Source organism: Camelina sativa, chromosome 12 (assembly GCF_030686135.1).
Source record: "Camelina sativa cultivar CO46 ecotype springtype chromosome 12, ASM3068613v1".
Taxonomy (NCBI): Eukaryota; Viridiplantae; Streptophyta; class Magnoliopsida; order Brassicales; family Brassicaceae; genus Camelina; species Camelina sativa.
In genome coordinates, this window is record NC_141891.1 from 29,534,254 (window position 1) to 29,554,011 (window position 19,758).

General features: G+C 36.0%; 2 protein-coding genes across 2 annotated transcripts; both read right to left on the reverse strand.

Moving 5' to 3' along the window:
• Positions 1-14,246: 14,246 nt before the first annotated feature.
• LOC104732583 (phosphoglycolate phosphatase 1A, chloroplastic-like) lies at positions 14,247-17,299 on the reverse strand. The gene is made up of 11 exons (XM_010452146.3): positions 16,722-17,299; positions 16,521-16,588; positions 16,295-16,387; positions 16,141-16,212; positions 15,937-16,008; positions 15,688-15,747; positions 15,510-15,562; positions 15,278-15,375; positions 14,975-15,074; positions 14,686-14,789; positions 14,247-14,592 (listed from the first exon to the last, which is right to left on the reverse strand). Exons 1-11 carry the CDS (start codon positions 17,221-17,223, stop codon positions 14,486-14,488), a joined length of 1,329 nt encoding a protein of 442 aa, XP_010450448.2. The 5' UTR covers positions 17,224-17,299; the 3' UTR covers positions 14,247-14,485.
• Positions 17,300-17,385: 86 nt separating this feature from the next.
• On the reverse strand, positions 17,386-18,162 carry LOC104732584 (uncharacterized). Its single transcript, XM_010452148.2, has one exon. The coding sequence runs from the start codon at positions 18,086-18,088 to the stop codon at positions 17,537-17,539; it is 552 nt and encodes a 183-aa protein (XP_010450450.2). The 5' UTR covers positions 18,089-18,162; the 3' UTR covers positions 17,386-17,536.
• Positions 18,163-19,758: the final 1,596 nt, after the last annotated feature.

The following is a 19,758-nucleotide window of genomic DNA, read 5'->3' on the forward strand; positions in this document are numbered from 1 at the left end:
GTTCACAAATCGTGTTTACAACATACTTCTTCGCTGAAGAACAAAAGAGGCGTAGCTTTGGGTTTTAAACACCCTAGGGCTCGACACTCCAAACAACAAGAAGTGCAAAACCAAAACAACAAGATGTTTTAAGAAAATAAGAAAAACAGCAAAACGTCTAGGCGACTTGTAGTAGTACAGAAGTCGGTTGAACTAGTACAGAAGTACATTATTCCCCCTTTGGTAATGATTTCTAGATAACTCGACGTAGTGATCCATTTGCCTCATTAAAAACCATGCTGAGAAAACGCATTGGGACAAAACTCAGCTATGGGAAAAAGAGTACAAACTTCACACCTAAGTTACCTAGTCCTCATTACCGGGTGAAGTCTTCAAGGTGGATATGTTGAAGACTTGGATCCTTGGTAGGTTGAATGACCCGTCAACTATGAGTGAATGAGCTTCCTTGGCCATCTCCTTATGTTGAAGACTTGGATCCTTGGTAGGTTGAATGACCCGTCAACTATGAGTGAATGAGCTTCCTTGGCCATCTCCTTAGCTCTTCAACGAGTGATCCTTCCCACCACCTCCGGTTGCTCTGCAGCCTCTGGCTCCTTGCTTGCCACGATCATATCATCCTCCCCCTCTTCAAAAGGATTTGTCCTCAAATCGGAATCTGCATAATAAGGGAGCAAGTCAGAAACATTGAATGTAGATGATATGGAATACTTACCTTGAAGATCAATCTGATATGCATTGTCATTGATCCTCCTGATGACTTCAAATGGGCCATCAGCTCGTGGTAGAAGCTTGCTCTTCCTCTCTTCTGGGAACCTTTCCTTGCGTAAGTGAATCCACACTAAGTCTCCTTCTTCAAAGATGAGCTCCTTTCTACCCTTGTTCGCATGCTTCTCATATTGCTTGGTCCTTTTCTCTATGTTCTCCTTAGCTTTAGCATGTAACCTCCTCACCTGTTCAGCCTTTTCTTTGCCATCAAAGCTACACTTCACACTTAAAGGTAAAGGGATCAAGTCTAGAGGTGATTGTGGATTAAAACCATAAACAATTTCAAAAGGAGAAAATAGGGTAGCAGAATGCTTAGCGTGATTGTATGCGAACTCCACATGTGGTAGACATTCTTCCCATGATTTGAGATTGCTTCTCACTAAGGTTTTGAGGAGTGTTGATAGCGTCCTGTTCACCACTTCGGTTTGTCCATCTGTTTGCGGGTGACATGTGGTTGAGAATGAAAGCTTGGTTCCTAGTTTAGCCCATAACGTCCTCCAGAAGTGTCCTAGAAACTTGGTATCTCGGTCTGAAACAATTACTTGAGGCATTCCATGTAGGCGTACTACTTCCCTGAAAAATAAGTTAGCTACAATAACAGCATCGTCTGTCTTGTGACTTGCAATGAAGTGAGCCATCTTGCTAAACCTGTCAACCACAACAAAAATAGAATCTCTACCATTTCTGGTTCGAGGTAAGCCAAGAACAAAGTCCATAGAAATATGAGTCCAAGGTTGAGAAGGAATCGGTAGAGGAGTGTACAAGCCGTGAGGCTGTACCTTACCCTTCGCCATTTTGCAGATATGGCACCTAGAACAAACCTTCTCAACGTCTTTCTTCATTTGAGGCCAATAGAAGTGTTCTTGCAGTCCAAGTAGAGTCTTTGATACTCCGAAATGCCCAGTTAATCCACCTCCGTGAGCTTCTCTGATCAGCAGCTCTCTCATGGATCCTCTTGGTATGCACAATCTATCCTTAAAGAACAGATATCCATCCTGCCTATAATAGTTCTCAAAAGCAAACTTATGGCATTTGCCATAGCTCTCAGCAAAATCAATGTCAGTCTCATACAGTTCTACTATTTCATCAAAACCTTCAAGCTTAGAAGACAAAGTAGAAATGAGAGTGTACCTCCTGGATAATGCATCTGCAACTACATTATCTTTACCTTTCTTGTACTTAACCGTGTAGGGAAAAGTCTCTATGAACTCCATCCATCTGGCATGTCTCTTGTTGAGCTTCTGTTTTCCTTTGAGATGCTTCAGGGACTCATGATCTGTGTGAATAACGAACTCCTTGGGCCACAGGTAATGCTGCCACGTTTGAAGAGCTCTAACCAAAGCATACAGCTCCTTGTCATATGTAGGATAGTTCAACGTTGATCCTCCTAGCTTTTCACTGAAGTAAGCTACTGGCTTCCTATCCTGCATCAAAACAGCACCTATACCCACTCCGGAAGCATCACATTCAATCTCAAAAGTTTTCATAAAATCAGGAAGTAAGAGAATAGGGGCAGAGATAAGCTTCTCTTTTAAGGTTGAAAATGTCTTCTCTTGTGCTTCCTCCCATCTGAATCCTACATCCTTCTTGACAACTTCTGTAAGTGGCGCTGCAATAGTACTGAAGTCTTGCACAAATCGTCTGTAGAACCCTGCTAGTCCATGAAAGCTCCTGACTTCTGCCACGTTTTTGGGTGTTGGCCACTCCTTGATAGCCTTGACCTTCTCATCCTCCACTCTAACTCCTTCTGCACTGACAATAAAGCCTAGAAAAACAACCTCAGTAGTACAGAATGAACATTTAGAAAAATTAGCAAAGAGGGATTGAGAACGAAGAACATTTAGAACTTGGCGGATGTGTTCTAAGTGTTCTTCTAGACCTTTACTATAGATGAGTATGTCGTCGAAATACACAACCACAAAGATGCCTATGAACGGTCTGAGAGCATGATTCATTAATCGCATGAAGGTGCTAGGAGCATTGGTGAGACCAAACGGCATGACTAGCCATTCGTAGAGCCCTTGCTTGGTCTTGAAAGCTGTTTTCCATTCATCTCCTTCCTTCATTCTGATCTGATGATACCCACTCTTCAAATCTATCTTTGAGAAGACTGTTGATCCACATAACTCATCCAACATGTCATCTAATCTCGGAATTGGGTGTCTGTACTTCACTGTGATATTGTTAATAGCTCTGCAGTCAACACACATCCTCCATGAACCATCTTTCTTTGGTACAAGCAATACTGGTACTGCACATGGACTGAGACTCTCTCTGATATGTCCCTTACTCATAAGCTCTTCTACTTGCTTCTGAAGCTCTTTAGTTTCTACTGGATTAGTTCTGTAAGCTGGTCTGTTCAGTAGAGCTGAACCTGGTACCAAATCAGTCTGATGCTCTATCCCACGAATTGAAGGTAAGCCTGGAGGTATCTCTTCTGGAAACACATCCTTATACCCCTCTATAATCTCTATCATCTCGTGTGGAAGCTCTCCTGCTGACTTAGTACTGGTGAGTGTTTCCTTGTACACAAACATGAATGTGGTCATCTCTGGATCAAATAGCTTGTTGAACTCGCTGTGATTGATGTACAGGCTGTGAGACACTTTCTCTGTATCCTTGCGGTTCATGTAAAGCTGGTCCTTGTAGATTTCACTGGGTGTAAGCGGTAGAAGAGTGACCTTGCGTCCTTTGAACTCAAACGTTTGCTTGTTGGTGTAACCATCATGGAACACTCTTCTGTCGAACTGCCATGGTCTTCCCAAAAGGATATGACTTGACTTCATTGGAATAACATCACAAAGCAGCTCATCCTCATACTTCCCAATCGCTAGTTTCACCATCACTTGCTGCGAAACTGTCAAAGCTCCCTTGTTGTTCAACCACTGTAGCTGATAAGGTCTTGGATGTGAAGTAGTCTTGAGATTAAGCTTCGGTACCATCTCTTCATTAGCTGCATTAGTACAGCTTCCACCATCAACGATCAAGGTGCAGACCTTGTCTTGAACCATACACCGTGTGTGAAATAGGTTCTCACGCTGTCCTCTATCATCTGGGTGAACATGAACACTTAAAGCTCTGTGTGCTACCAACATCTCTCCCATGACTGCTGGTTCACCTTCTTCACAGAGTTCAGACTCTGATTCACTCTCTGAACTGTCTACTGGCACAATCTCTCCTCCTTCTTGAAGAAGAAACATCTTCCTGTTTGGACAGTCTCTGGAATAATGTCCCATTCCTTGGCATTTGAAACACCTAATATGACTTGTAGAGGTACTACTCTTGGGCTTGTAGTCGATTTTAACCTCCTCTTTAACTGTGGCTGTCACGGATTTGCTGTCCTTGGTGAAGGCGGGTTTGCTGAACTCCCTCGGCTTGGACATGTTAGGCGTGAATGTAGACCTTACTCCCTTTCTCTTGATCTGCGATTCAATCAGCTCTGCCTTATGTACCATTTCTTGCACATCCTCATAGTCCTGCAACTCTACCTTGTCTTGAATCTCTCTGTTTAAACCCCCAAGAAACCTCGACATAACCATGTCTTCACTTTCTCTTAGATCAGCCCTGATCATAAGTGTTTCCAGCTCCTGATAGTAGTCTCTAACAGATTTAGTGCCTTGAATGAGACGCCTAAGCTTGTTAAGAATCTCCCTCTGATAATGTGTAGGCACAAACTTCTTCCTCATCTGCGTGACTAACTGTTCCCATGTAGTGATAGCAGGCTCTCTCTGTCGATGTCTAGTAAGCCCCAACTACTCCCACCACAACAAAGTATAGCCATTGAATTCGGATATGGCTATCTTCACCTTGTTCAACTCAAAAATACCTTGAACCTGAAAGTTGGACTCCATCTTCCTTTCCTAGTCTAGATAAGTTTCTGGATCATTGGTTCCATGGAAAGAAGGATACTGAATTTTAAGGTGCTTCAGCTGCTGCCTCAAAGGATCATAATCCCTGCCATGATCTCTGTTTCGGTTTCTCCTCATTGTCTCTTGACTATGATCTGAAACTTCTTCTTCTTCAGAATACTCTCTATCTGACTTAATGTAGATTCGATGCCCAGTTACTTGTTCAGCTTGTTGTGGGCGGATATGACCTCTGCCGGTTCTGCGTTGTTCTCTTTCTGTACCCTGAGTGCTTCTCCTCTGATTGAAACAAGTCTCTCTGCCCCCAGTAGGTGACTTAGCTGTTCTGACCCGTGTATGCTTGGAAGAGGTTCCCGCGGGAGCCTTTCCTTTAGCTAAACGAAGGGCCTCATTAGGACTAGGCGGTTCTGTAGAACTATGTTCTAAAGCACTAGATGCGTGAGCTATGTCCTTGAACTGTTTCTCAAACTTGTTACTGAGCTGCTCCATCTGTTGCTGAAACTGAGTAGACATTAACTTGTTTGCTTCTGCTATTTGCTTAGACATGGCTTGATTCAGAGCTTCCATAGCTTCTGGAGATAGCTCCATTGTACCTGGAAATTAAAGAAGAAACTCTCAGTAAGTTGTTCCTTGAATAAGAGACACGAAAATAAACTCTAAGACTCTGAATTTTAAACAAGAAAACACGACTACAGACTAGTGTCGAGCGACACCTCAAGAGAATCGATCGACACCAAACCCTATAACGAGCAAACTTCGACAGAAACAGTTCCTAACACAATCAAAACTCGAAATAAACACAGAAACTGAATCCTAAACTCACAGAGCACGATCTAGACACAAACGAACAACAAAAACAAATCCTAAAACTAAACAAGACTCACAACGAAACGCAGAAACGAACAAAACCAAGAATTAAACAACACAAATCGAGATTAGGGTTTAGAACCGCTCAGCCTTTGGCACAGAGTTGGCTCTGATACCACATGATAGGATCTCCCTAGGTTAGAAACTCTGATGAAGGCTGTAGACTGATGAATGATGATGTGACTCGGTGATGATGGTGTGGAAGTGGCAAATACGGTGGGGATGATGATGTGAGATCGTGAATATTGAGGGATATGGTGATGATCGAATGATAGAACAATGATTAGATGGAGATAGATTATTTAGGTGGTGATATGGATTGTAACAAGTGAAGAGTTTCTGAATCACAAAGTGTATAGAAACCCAGAAATCAAGAACGCATTCAAGAATTCAAATTGAGAGAAGAAAGTTCACAAATCGTGTTTACAACATACTTCTTCGCTGAAGAACAAAAGAGGCGTAGCTTTGGGTTTTAAACACCCTAGGGCTCAACACTCCAAACAACAAGAAGTGCAAAACCAAAACAACAAGATGTTTTAAGGAAATAAGAAAAACAGCAAAACGTCTAGGCGACCTGTAGTAGTACAGAAGTCGGCGACCTGTAGTAGTACAGAAGTCGGCTGAACTAGTACAGAAGTACATTATTCCCCCTTTGGTAATGATTTCTAGATAACTCGACGTAGTGATCCATTTGCCTCATTAAAAACCATGCTGAGAAAACCCATTGGGACAAAACTCAGCTATGGGAAGAAGAGTACAAACTTCACACCTAAGTTACCTAGTCCTCATTACCGGGTGAAGTCTTCAAGGTGGATATGTTGAAGACTTGGATCCTTGGTAGGTTGAATGACCCGTCAACTATGAGTGAATGAGCTTCCTTGGCCATCTCCTTATGTTGAAGACTTGGATCCTTGGTAGGTTGAATGACCGGTCAACTATGAGTGAATGAGCTTCCTTGGCCATCTCCTTAGCTCTTGAACGAGTGATCCTTCCCACCACCTCCGGTTGCTCTGCAGCCTCTGGCTCCTTGCTTGCCACGATCATATCATCTTGGATGATGTTCGAATTGGTAATAATCGAAAGAATGCTTTTAATAGCGGGATGATCCAACTATTACTTTACGGTTTTTTGTTGCCCGTATCCGTTTCTTTAAACAATGTAAGATAAAATATACATATCATATAAACTTTAAAACTCAAATTTAGAATTACGTGTTTACAATAATATTTGATTTGATTTTTAAACCCATACAACAACAATAACAAAAAAACACAAAAAAAATTCTTAAGATATAGTGGAAGAGGATGAGAGAATGAAAGAATGAGATACTAAGAGAATGAATTTTTGTAAGAAAAAAGTGATGAAAATTTATATTTAGAAAAATGGGAATTACAATTCTCATTTATTATTTGTTTTAATACAATTGAGTGGAGAAATATAGTTAATGCATAATTTATATGATTTCATTAAATGTGAGTTAAATGTTTTTTAATTTGTGATTTAATATAAATAATTAATTTATTTTTTTTTGACTTAAATGAAAAGGAATACCAAGGGGCTCAAAAATGTAACTTACACATGATTTGGTTGTTTTGTTGATATAAACTCAACAATCACACATAATTTTTTAAAATAAAAATATTACTTTTGAAGTGACTAACTAAATTAGTTTTCTTATAAAATTATATGAACTTCAATCTAAAGGTTTTTTAAAACCCAAAGGATGACTTCCATCTTTTTGGTTTTTTTCACTCATCAATTTAATTTGTAGTGCTAGATTTCATACTAATGGTTTCATCTTTGGAGAATTTAGTTACATGGTATTAAATTATATTGTTTTTTTATATTTCATTTCCAGTTAAATATGATTTCTTTTTAGGATCATTTTTTCATTTTGCCTAAATCACAAAGACAATTTTTTTTAATTGAAGTTCTTTTTGTTTTCAAAAACCTCAAATTTTAAATAAAATAATTATTATATTGATCTTTACATATTCTATTGCATCACAAAACAAAATAGACTTTATAAATAGAGTTTATAGATTTTAAACAAAATAGACTTTATAATATTGATCTTTATAAATTATTAAAATGATACATGAATATGTGAGATAATCAGAATAGATAATAGAGAATTAGAGATGAATATTTTCAAATTCATGACCTTATTGTATGGTAAATATTGTAGAAGAGTATGAAAAGTAATGACTTATAAGATGCAAAATTAATATAGAAAATGGAGTTAAACCTTTTAAAACATCAAAAAACAATGTAATATATACATATCATACAAACTCTAAAACTAAAATTTAGAATTAAGTTTTTACAATGATAATTGAGTCATTGTGCACGTGTGTGGCGGTCTTCTGAGACATTGTGTGGCCTTTGTGGCGGGCTGTTTAGCCAATTGTGTGGCCTTTGTGGTGGGCTGTTTAGCCGATTGTGTGGCCTTTGTGTTGGGCTGTTTAGCCACAGTTGCCTGTTTAGGCGGTCCTTCGAGATGTATGGTCTTCGTGATGGTCCTTCGGGATGAGTGGTCTTCATGACGGTCCTTCGGGACGAGTGGCCTTAGTGGCGGTCCTTCGGGACGAGTGGCCTTAGTGGCGGTCCTTCGAGACGAGTGGCCTTGGTGGCAGTCCTGTTGAGGACATTTTTTTGGCCTTGGTGACGGTCATGTTAAGGACATTTGTTTGGCCTTGGTGGCGGTCCTGTTTAGGAAATTTGTTTGGCTTTTGTGGCGGTCCTGTTTAGGACATTTGTTTGGCCTTGTGGCATGTATATGATCCTTGTGTGGTCATGAGATATTCCAGAGAGGGGATATGTGGTTGGTAGGACATTGTGATGTTTTACGCGAGCCACAGGAAGGAAACCTGGATAGGGATAGGACTCAGACGTGTTCAGAATTGTTTGCTCGCGACTCTTGGGGGACTTTGGTTCTCCTAGTACTGCCATATTCTGAGACTTTGTGGCTTGGGAGTATGGTTGGTATATCGACTTCGGATGACCATCCGGGGGCGCGCTGTAGGGCGGCAACCCGAGAGACGAATATTGGACTTCCTTATATATTATGGCATGCGGGATTAGGCCCGATGAGGAGCCAACATTATGGCATGCAGACTTAGGTCTGATGAGGAACTGATAAAAACTCAAGGTTTAGGCCTATGAGTAAAGGAAAGTCCAAAAGTCGAGAAAAAATAACGCCTGGAGCGTGAGTCTATCGCCTAGAGTTGACCTTCCGTAGATCGGTCGGAGGAGTGCGGGCCGTGGAGACGGTAGCACGGGAGTCCTTTGCTGATGGTTGTTCAAGATTCGAGGACGAATCTATGTTGGTGACGGAGAATTGTAACATTCGCGAACCAATTATTGGTTTTCTGGGATGGGTGTCGATCGATACCAAGGTGGTGTTGGTCGACACCAATGTTATCAGGTCCGATCAGAATTATTTAATCATCGATTTTGGTCGGTTTGGTTTAGGAAAAACCACAGAACCGGACTATTAAGTGAGAAAAACGACCTAGGTCGTGTTTTGGTGTTTGTCTCGCCGTTTTTAAAGAAATCAAAGAGAGAAAATTGTTCTTGAGGTTCTAGAGAGAGATTGTGAGATTTCAAGGCTTTGTGGGAGTGAGGATTCAAGGCTAGGAACGTGTGGGAAGCTTGCTGGGATTGTGGATTCGTCATTGTTGGTCAGAATCTTCCTGCAGAGAGGTGAGTGCATGACCATGGCTGATCTAAGCCTGTGATTCCTTGTTCTTGCTTGTTTGTTGTTGTGTTTGTGTGTTTTTCTTGCTGGGATTGGTTGCTACAGGTTCCTACGGCGGTATATGGCTTGGGTTTTGAGTATTGGACGATTTGGTGGAGTTTATGAGCGAGATTCGACTCTCGGCTTCGAGCGGATCGCGGTTGCAGAGGGAGTGTCGACCGACACCAATTGGTGTCGGTCGACACTAGTGAAGCAGCATCGATCGACACTGTGGGGTAGTGTCGGTCGACACCAAGAGCCAGTGTCGATAGACACTTGGCTGGTGTCGGTCGACACCTCCCTTCCAGCAAGTTGATGTTCGTTTTCCTGGTTTGTATGCTTTGTTTGTTGATTGTTTGGAACTTTGGAATTACTGTTGCTTGTGTGTATAGCCCAGTAGATGGGAGGATTGCCTCACTGAGTGTTTATAAAATACTCATGCATCTCAATTTGTGTTTGTGGTGCAAGTAAAGGCAAAGTGTGACCGTGGAATCAAGGCAATGAAGAAGAGGATGTTCTAGGGACTCGATTGGTTGTTGTCTGGTATTGCTAGGTTGCTAGAGTTGGATCATTGGAAACATTGCTAGGTTGTTGGTTCTATGTTTCATGTTGTTTGGTTATTGGTTATATTTGAAGTATTGGTTATTTATTATTATTGGATATTGGTATTTGTTATTCCGCTTTTGATTGTGATTGTGGTTAGGTGGCTAGTGGGTATGAGACCACTAGCTGTAGTTTATTTATTATTTATAATTATTAAAAAAAGTCGGGTCGTTTCAAATATTCTAAAGAATCATATCATCTAACTTACCATATTAATTTCTTTTATTAAAATATTCATCAAATAAAAAATTTTGATATCTAACTTAACATATTAATTTGTTAATTATCATTATACTTCACCTCTCATTTTTATATATAATTCTATTTTGTGAAACAAATAAATTATCATATTATTTATTATAATTAAAAAATAGTTTTATTTCCGGATATAACATAAGCTGAATTTTTAAAAACAAATATAAAATTTTTAATCTATAAAATATTCAAGCTTTAGTAATATTATTCTTTAAAAATAATATCCTTTGATTTATAAATTTTACTGAGTAACGGGTCAAAATTTGACTATTTAAATTCAATTTTATATTTTTGTTGAATTTTATAATTTTATATAGCATAATAAACTTTAAATAGTTTATTTTGAAATATTTTTCATATATTGAAACTTGATAGAAAAGTTAGAAACTATAAACACTCTAAATTGATTTGTTATAGCAATGTCAATAATATGTCACTATAATATGAAAGAATTTCAAGAAACCAAGTATATTAAAACAAAATGTATAACAATATATTAAATTACTCATAATATAATAACTCGCTTTTTAAAAATCACATTCACAAAATTATGTCTTATAATGACATTCAAGTCATGATGTAGAATCTACATTGTTGAAATAACTTCACATATATAACCTAATACAACATATTAAAATTTTATTATGAAAATATAAAATATACAAAATCTATACTATTAAAATGGAAGCATTTTTTATAAGTAGACATAAATTAAAATATTATTACAATGAAATGCCACTCAAAACTGAATAGGGATCAATCTAAATAAGGAGCCAAACAGATTGAAATTAAATTGGAACCAAACAGATTGATAATAATTATACTAGCCGAACAAATATCAAATGATAATAACACATAAAATCGGAAACTATTAAGACCTACTATAAAATCGGAAATAAATCAACCCACAAAATTAGCTATAATTTAAACAACTAATTAAAACTAATTAACACTTAATTTATATGGAAGTTGATATAATCTTAGCAACTTAATCTAGGAAAATCTCAGAAATTAATACCAAAATCTCGAAAAAATCAGTTAAACATAGATAATAAGGAAATCAGAATTAAATATCATAACTAATCGACAATTAAATATCAAAACAGTCAACAATATACCATTTTAATAACAAACTAATTGATTGTTTCTTAAAATATTTACCAATATAACAAATGTTTTTCCTTTATCGATCACAGTTGTAAATGTATTTTTGAAAATTTAGAATTATTATTTTCCTAACCATTTGGAGTAGTTTTAGGAACCGTAACTATTAAGAAAAATATATTTTTAATGATGAAAGATTTTTCTATAACCCTAAATGACAGCTTATTTGTTTTTGTATAAATAGTTATTCTATTGACAAGCCGATCACTCAGATTCATCTGTAGTTCTATTAAAATATTTATGATGGTGTTTTTCTAAGTGTTTTTTTGGTGTTTTTTTGTTGGTTCTATAAAATCAAAATAGTTCTTTTGGTTTATTTTCTCACCTCAAGTTATTTATATGTTTCAGATTTTTTCCCTTGGAGATTGACCCAGTGACATCTTGAGTATGAAGAAAAAGAAACCAGGGAAAGCAACTATTAAGTTAATTCACTAAACTAATAATATATTAAATTCATATATTATAGTCTCAAAATTACATGTAAACTAAAGTTATTATTTTGCTTTTTGTACTTCAAAAAGCAAGTATATAAGATTAAGTACACGTGAACATTAGGATGGAAGATTATGATAATTTCATTCCCATGTATATATACATGTATTAATGTGAGTTTGACTCTGAGCGGTTAACAGGACAACAAATATGCCATTTTTGAATAAATATGGCATCATCAGTTACATATTAAGATTCTTAATTTAATATTGGATTATTTTCTTAAGCCTATGTTTTCTCACATTTTTTTTTGTGGTTTATACAAAGTGACATGTAAAGCCAAAATCATAGGAAAAACTTTTACATGTTTTCAATAAAAAAAAAAATACAGAATACACAAGCTACACCGCACCTTTTGCACAACTCTACAAGTTTTAAATTTTATTATAACTTATATATGTTATAATAGAATATAATGTTATTGTAGTTGTAACCGTCAAGTTTTCAATAATATATTATAAGGTCTGTTCGTTTCAACCTTCAAATTACAAGTGAGCGACTTAAAAGTAATGAATTCGGTAATTAGTGTCGCTAAAACTAAACCAGAGACAGATTAAGAAAACATGAACTTGCATGATTAAACGAACTGGCCCATAGTTTAATCAAAGTTTTGAAATTGCATGATTAAAAGACTTTTAAAAATGATTTACGATTGTAATGTCTGTATTTTCTAAGATAAAACAGGGAGGAGAATAAATAAGGCACTTCTTGACGTGTAGTATACTTTACTTGTGATTGATTTTACAATATTTAGAATTACATAGATGTAAACAACATGTAATTATGTACTAGATTTATGCATCTATCTACAAATAATGTAAAATATATATATATATATATACATATATATATATATGTGTGTGGGATAAGAGATAAATTGTTTCTTTAATATATTACATAAATTGTAACTTCACATTTTTTTGTTTTACATTTTAGGGGTAGATTATCTTTGATTGGAACAGAAAAAATCAAAAAGGTAATTTTTTTTTTTTCGTAAAGACCAGCATAAGATCTCAAATATTTAAATTATTATTAAAACCTTAGTTATGCGATAGAATATAAAATCTCAAATAGTTAAATTATTATTAAAACCTTAGTTATATAATAGAAAAACCTAAACATATACGGGACTAGACGCATTTTCTGTCCCAAAATAAACATACCGTTTTCTCTTACTATTTTTTTTTTTAATGTATTGTCTTTATTGATAACAAAAACAAATTTGATCATTCTTTTTGTCTAAATCAAATTAGAGTTTGGATCTTGAATATTAATAGCATTTTTAAAAAATTGTTTACAAATATTTTAGTAAACTAAGTTTTTAAAATTAACCCCGCACGTATGTGCGGGTTCGAATCTAGTTTTGTATAAAATCAAATTTAACCGGTATTATAGCACGGATACTTATCTAGAATCATTAAGAATATAAAATTTATAAAATAGGTATCTTTTTTCAAGCTATCATATTTACCATATGATTTTATTGCATAATGTTTTATCTAAAAAAACATTTAAAAACAATTACATAAATTTTATTTTATATAAAATTACAATAAAAATAAAATGAATTTCAACTCATGCTTTAGTATGAGTCTTAATTTAATTTAGTTCACATATTAATTTGCTAACAACTTCGAAGACTTTAAAATTTGAGATAATACGGAGTTTAAGTTGCTTTTGGACTTCATTTTCCAACGCGAGTTTTAATAGAAAAAAAAACAACAATAATGTTGTAAATGTTTTACGGTTATGAATCGTTTTGACTTTGTTAACTCAGAGCTAGGATTATGAATAGAATTAGCTAAGCAGAGCTATCTATATAATTACAAATACGTTTATCGAGTTGTGACAAACGTATCAAGAACACAAGAGAGCTTGTGTATATTTGCTTAGTTTTGAGTGATTTTCGAAGCATCAATAAAGAGAGCAGTTCTTTATACAAGCTAACTGTGTGTTTTCTTTTCTGTTTGTCATACGCTAAATTGCTGTTTCTTGAAGCTGAATCCTTGCCATAAAAAAAACCTTATCTTTGAAGAGTGTTGGCACCTCTATTTTGGGATAGTTTTGGCGGGCGTTGCATTGTATGGTGGCCATGCTGTACTGGATCGGCTTGCATCGAGGAAAACGATTGTCGAGTTAAAATATGTTCGGTTTGTAATTCTGTGAATAAAACTATGAATCATGTGCTCTTCACTTGTTCCTTGTTTGTGTTAATCGCCACTATCAATTTAGTATGTCGAAGTTACCTGGATTTTATAGAATCTACGGAGGAACATGAATAGATTTGTCTTCGATGGGCTTCTTTTTTAGGCCAACACGGTTATTGCTTAAGCTTTTGAGGATGCACGGTTATAGTTTGTTACTGATGCTAATGCTGCGGGTCTTTCGCCAAGGTTATAGTCTGTTCGATCGCGAGAATAACGTTTTCTTGACTCTCTTACCTTTTTTTTTTATGTGTTAATGCAGGGCCTTGTATGTATATGCACATAACCACATAAGAAAATGTTTAAAGTCAATGAAGAGTCTTACTCTTACAGATCAAAGCTTGGTTCAATAAACTCTTCCTAAACAATACACTTATTGGCTCGTTAATTTGCTATGCACAAGTAGGCACTGCAAATAAAAGAAGCTTGCCAAAACAAAGAAAAAGTATGAATAGACTGTATTTATAAACCCATAAAAAAGATTCAGTATCCTGAGTTCTGCAGAGTGATTGATGCTGGAGCGTACTTGATTATACAGTTGCTGCTTTGGGGGATAGAAAATCGGAGATCTTGCTGGTGTAAAAATCGGGTTGTATCTTGTTATCAGGGCTTTCCAACATTGAGATTGAAGTAACACCTTCAAGTCCACAAAAAAAAAACATAATGAATAAAATTTTGATTGACCTTAGATGTTTACACCGAGTTAGTGTTGATAGAGGATTAGTAATACCCGAGAGGACGAGCAGAGTTTTGCAACCGCCATTTTGCCCGAATAAAATGTCAGTGTCCAGTCTATCACCCACCATGCAGATCTGTGACTTTTGAATTCCAAATCTGCAAAATACAATATTAGTGAATCAACATTTCATTGCTTAAAGATGTCATTTGAAATTCTCTTTGATCTTGCACTTGTGGTATAAATAAATAAATGGTTTTATTAGCACTTGGACAAGATTAAGGAAATAGAGAAATAAAAGAAATCAGAAGAAATAAGGATGATGAGAATCTGGAAGCCTTACTTGTCTGCTAAATAGTCCATCATAAAAGTTGAGGGTTTTCCAACAACAAGAGGCTCACGTTGAGTGGATCCAACAAGAGCACCAACCATAGAGCCACCACCTGAGACCGGTCAAGGATGAAAAAAAAATGGTGAACATAGACAACAAAATAACTTCTCTATAACAGTCCATTACCAAATTTAAGGCACTACACTATGTTATTGTAACTAGCCTTTTTCTATAATAGGAGAGGAGTAAAATCCAATTTCTCAAACTACAACTAAATAAAAAAAGTTGAAATAAAAAAACATACAAGAAACCAACCTGCCCATTCTTGAGCATCAGTAAGGTGGGTGACAGCATCTCGGTTTGTAGCAATGAAAAGACACCCCGGGTTCTCACGGATACAAAGTGTTCCGTACCTTCCATTAGAAAAAAGATATTAGATCACCAAACGCAGAACACAAAGTTCTTCTATAAGGCATAGAGCAACCACAAAGCAGCAAGAAATATCAGTCCTGAAGTGTGGAAGGAAACACATAATTGGAAGACCTACTGAATTTTGTAGTAGTTGAAATAGCGATCAAATCCAACGACAACAGCTCCCACCTGGAAAGCAATTTCAGTAAAACTATGCTCAGTCTCTCTCTCAAGAACAATAAATTCATGTGTCATGTAAGTTGAAAGAGAAACAGAAACATAAAGGAATCAAAGGTATAAGAAGGATGACATACATCATGTTCATGCTCCATTAGGAATCCTGGCTTCAATTCAATCTGTTTTTTACCATCATCCTGTTTTTCAAGAACTAAATGTTCAGATTATGACAACATTTTCACAAAGTATTATAGAAGAGATGGACAAAACTGTATAATGCTGAGTTGATTGGCAGACAGAAAGATCACAGAGAAACAAGACCGGGAAATTAGCATCAACACAAACACAAATCCGGGAAGCTATTAAGGAAGGTCACGGATACATACCGGCCCTCCAAGGTATTGAAAACCAGCAAGTTCAAGCTCTTTCAAGATACCTTCCTCACCAATTACATAGACCTGAATATAAACACGCATCAGAACTTGCAAACAGAAGCGTTGTATTGTAGTCTTTACATTTGATTATAAGACGCAGTGATAACTGAAATTTTGAGCATTGGCTGAATAGTTTTTGGTTGAATGAAGGCTTACCTTCTTATCTTTTGGGAAATTAATAGACTGTAAGTAAGCAGCTGCAGCAAAAGATGAAGCAAATATCTCTTCCTGATGGGAAAAATGGATTGTAACTAAAAACAATTATATATAGACTCAAAGAGCATCTAGAGTATCTAGATTGTGAACTAACCTCGTTAACATTCAGGCCAAGAGTCTCAAACTTTTTGCCATACTGTTTCCTAGACTTTGTAGAGTTGTTTGTGACAAAAACCAACCTCTTTCCCTAAAAAGGTTAAGAATAACAAGAAAAAGCAGTTGATGTAATGGAAGAAACTATCAATCAGAATTAAGTGGGAAAGCTAAAACATAACCATTCCACACTTAAAACAAATCGATCAAAGAGATTGCTTACCAACCTTGGCACGAAGCATATCAAGAGTTTCAGGAACTCCCTCAATCAGTTTATCTCCCTTCCAGATTACTCCTTCAAACACACAAAGAATAAAGAAAATCAAAGAGAGAATTCAGCACATTTCTTGGCTATATTCCTCTATCATCTAACTAAAACTAAGCGATTACAAAATTACATTGTGTGGATTTTTTTTGGTTATACTGACCGTCACAATCGAAGATAAAGGTTTCGACAGAATCAATGAGCTGATCAGCGTTCTCAAGCTGCTTCGAGGCCATAGCTCTCGTTGTCATATTGGAACTCGTCATTCGAAGAGGCTTATGGTTGATTTTACGAATGGAGCCGCCGCAGAAAGAAGAAGAACGATATCCACAGAGCGTTTTGAAGCTGAAGAGTTGTTTAGAGTTTGGTAAGAGCGCAGAAGTAGAAGAAGAGACCTGTGAAACGGCTGAAGCAACTGATCTACTCAGCATTTTTTTCTCTTTTCTTCTCTGTTTCCGCTTCTTTTGGTATATTTTTTTAATTTTTAATTTTTGTTTCTGTTTCTTAAACGTGTCCATGGATGATGATGCTGACGTGGTAAATTGGGTGGATCTGGTAGAAGATATCATCCGCTTAATTGGATGAAGAAGAATCGATTGGACACACATTGTGAAAAAAATAATAATAATAAAGTGCTCTTTTACAAACAAAAAACACATTGGCATGTGACATATGTTATGACTCTTACATGACAAAAGCACCAACCAAAAAAAAAACACAATGGTAGAGGACGATGAGATAAGCTCAAGAAGGCCAGGTGTTTGAGAACCGCTAATGATTTCAAGTGAGGCCATTTCTGTCTTTTCACGTTGCTCTGTAATTTATCATTTTTAGAAACGATGATCATTTTCATTTATGTGTTTGAACTTTATAAAATTTAGTGATGAATTATTTTTACACCAATTAAAGTGTGACATGGTCACATTACAAGCATGAACGAACACAAACGTGTGTACGGATAAAATTAAATTGAAAATTTTAAATCTTGAGTTGAAATGGGTAAGAAGGCCAATCCTTGAGATCGTCTTCTTGCCTTCGAACCTTGAAATCATCATCATTCACAACACTCTCATCTAAATAATCACTATACTTCAACAAAAACGCTAGCACAAGAACGACCCACTCCAAGCAGAACATCAATACACACAAACCACCAGCGAGTTTTAGTATCACGGCACCGTCTTCTTCCAAAACATACGATTCCAAGAACCTTAGGAAATCCCCTGTTCTCGTGAACGTCAGAACAGAGACCGCGCCTTGGAATATGGCCGTGAGGACTGTGGCTACCATGTGTGAACCGTATAATCTGTCGCTAGTGGTTGCGGTGGTGGAGGAGGCGAAGATCGAGCAACCGGAAACCGCGGTAGCGATGGTGAGAGCGTAGAGTAAGATGAGGGAGAGACCAGAGAGTGATGGGAAGAGACGGAGGGAGATCGTGAGGAAGATGCAGCTTGAGGCTGAGCCTAAGAGGATGTAGTTGCAGATAAGGAAGATGTTATGTGTGTTGCTTTTCGATTTCGACATTCCCATTTTCTCGGATTCGAGGAAGAGAGATTTCTGTTTTTTTTTTTTTTTTGGTTTAGTGGGTTTGGTTGTTGAAGTTTCTTAATTAGTCCACTTTTATATGCAACAAATTTGAGAAAGCGATAAAGCTGGGATTTTGTTGGGACTAATAACGGTCGTATATGTTTTATTTTATTTTGAAAATATGACCGTTATGACTTAATGGGCGAAGACAAAAGAATTCAATTAAGGTGCAACGGCTCGATAACTTTTTAATCTTTCTTTTCTTTTCTTAATTGTGGTTGTTGGGATTAACGGTCGTATTTGTTTCTCTATGATTTTCTTATGTCAATTTGTTTTCATGATATGAGCCCCAAAGATGTGCGGTCTTCTACGTTGTCTTTTCTCCCACCTTTCTTGAACCACATTATGTGCTGTTCTTAATGCGTAGTCCATTCACTCCATTTGTCAATCTTTGCCATTTTCTATAGTTACAAAACTTAACCCGTTGTAAAACAACATGAAACCGAGCATCAAATCGAAATTGGGTAAATTGCCAAACGTAATTCTAAATAGGGAACTCTTCTAAATTGCCAAACGTAATTCGTAAGTTCTTCCAAAATGTAACACATATATAAGTCAATCTCTCTTAAGAGCCAACTCAGATACACAAAACCACATCTAAAATTTAGCAAGGCATATCAAAATTTTCATGTTCTAATGTTATTCGTAAACTCGACGGGAGAAATTTCAGTGATTTAAGACTCACCATTGAACTGAAGACTCCTTTGATTTCCACCGACTACAGATCCTTGAAGAGAGAACTATCAAATTTCAGAAACGATATCCTCGATATATATTTTTCAATATAAATATTATTAGCAAGCTTTTCTTTTCTTTTGTGGATCAATTCATATTGTATAAGCATTCCTTGCTCACCTTCAAATCCCCGCTCGGCTCTTAAGACATGACAAGTTACGTTTTGTATAGTGTGACAAGCAGATATCATCTACAAACAAATATGATCATTGTACTAAAACATTTTTGTAACACCATCCTAAAGATTTATTATTAAGATGTGAGTGAACGATCAATTGCTATAATCAGCTTTTTAATAATATAACTCAAACAAGATATTCACCTGCAGTGTACTGCAGGTCTATATTTTTAATTAAAAAATAGAACATAAAATTTAGTTATTATATTACATATATATATATATATATGTAAATAATATATTTTCCATTGACTACATGTTATTGTTTATTATATATATCCTTATTGGTGATTAAATTTAATTTAGTCAACAAATATACAATTTGTTTTTTCTTTTTCATATACACTGTAGGGATAATAGTATTCCATAATATATTATAAATTTATAATTATATGAATATACTATAATTTCAATTTGAAATTTTTGTTGTTTTATTTCTATATTATTTAATATTTTTGTATTTATATTTGTGCAAGTTGATTATAATTGTGAAGTGTTATTATGTAAAGTTTGATTTATATCAACTGTTTCTCTTATTAGTATTGATAGAAAATCTTAATATATTAGCTGCTTAAAAACAGTATGGGAAGATTAAATACAAAGAAGATTAATAATTGGTTTTGTTCGGGCCCAAAAATATTGGGCTCATGTCTTTTTGTACGGAAAAAAAATATTGGTTTCAACATTACATCGATTTCTC

Excerpts from the sequence above, each read along its gene's own strand:
- LOC104732583 (XM_010452146.3), bottom strand. The coding sequence starts at position 17,223 with ATGCCAATGTGTTTTTTGTTTGTAAAAGAGCACTTTATTATTATTATT. Across the intron at positions 14,790-14,974 it reads ATGGACTATTTAGCAGACAA|ATTTGGAATTCAAAAGTCAC; the intron begins GTAAGGCTTCCA and ends TGTATTTTGCAG. Across the intron at positions 14,593-14,685 it reads AACTCTGCTCGTCCTCTCGG|GTGTTACTTCAATCTCAATG; the intron begins GTATTACTAATC and ends GTGGACTTGAAG.
- LOC104732584 (XM_010452148.2), bottom strand. The coding sequence starts at position 18,088 with ATGGGAATGTCGAAATCGAAAAGCAACACACATAACATCTTCCTTATC.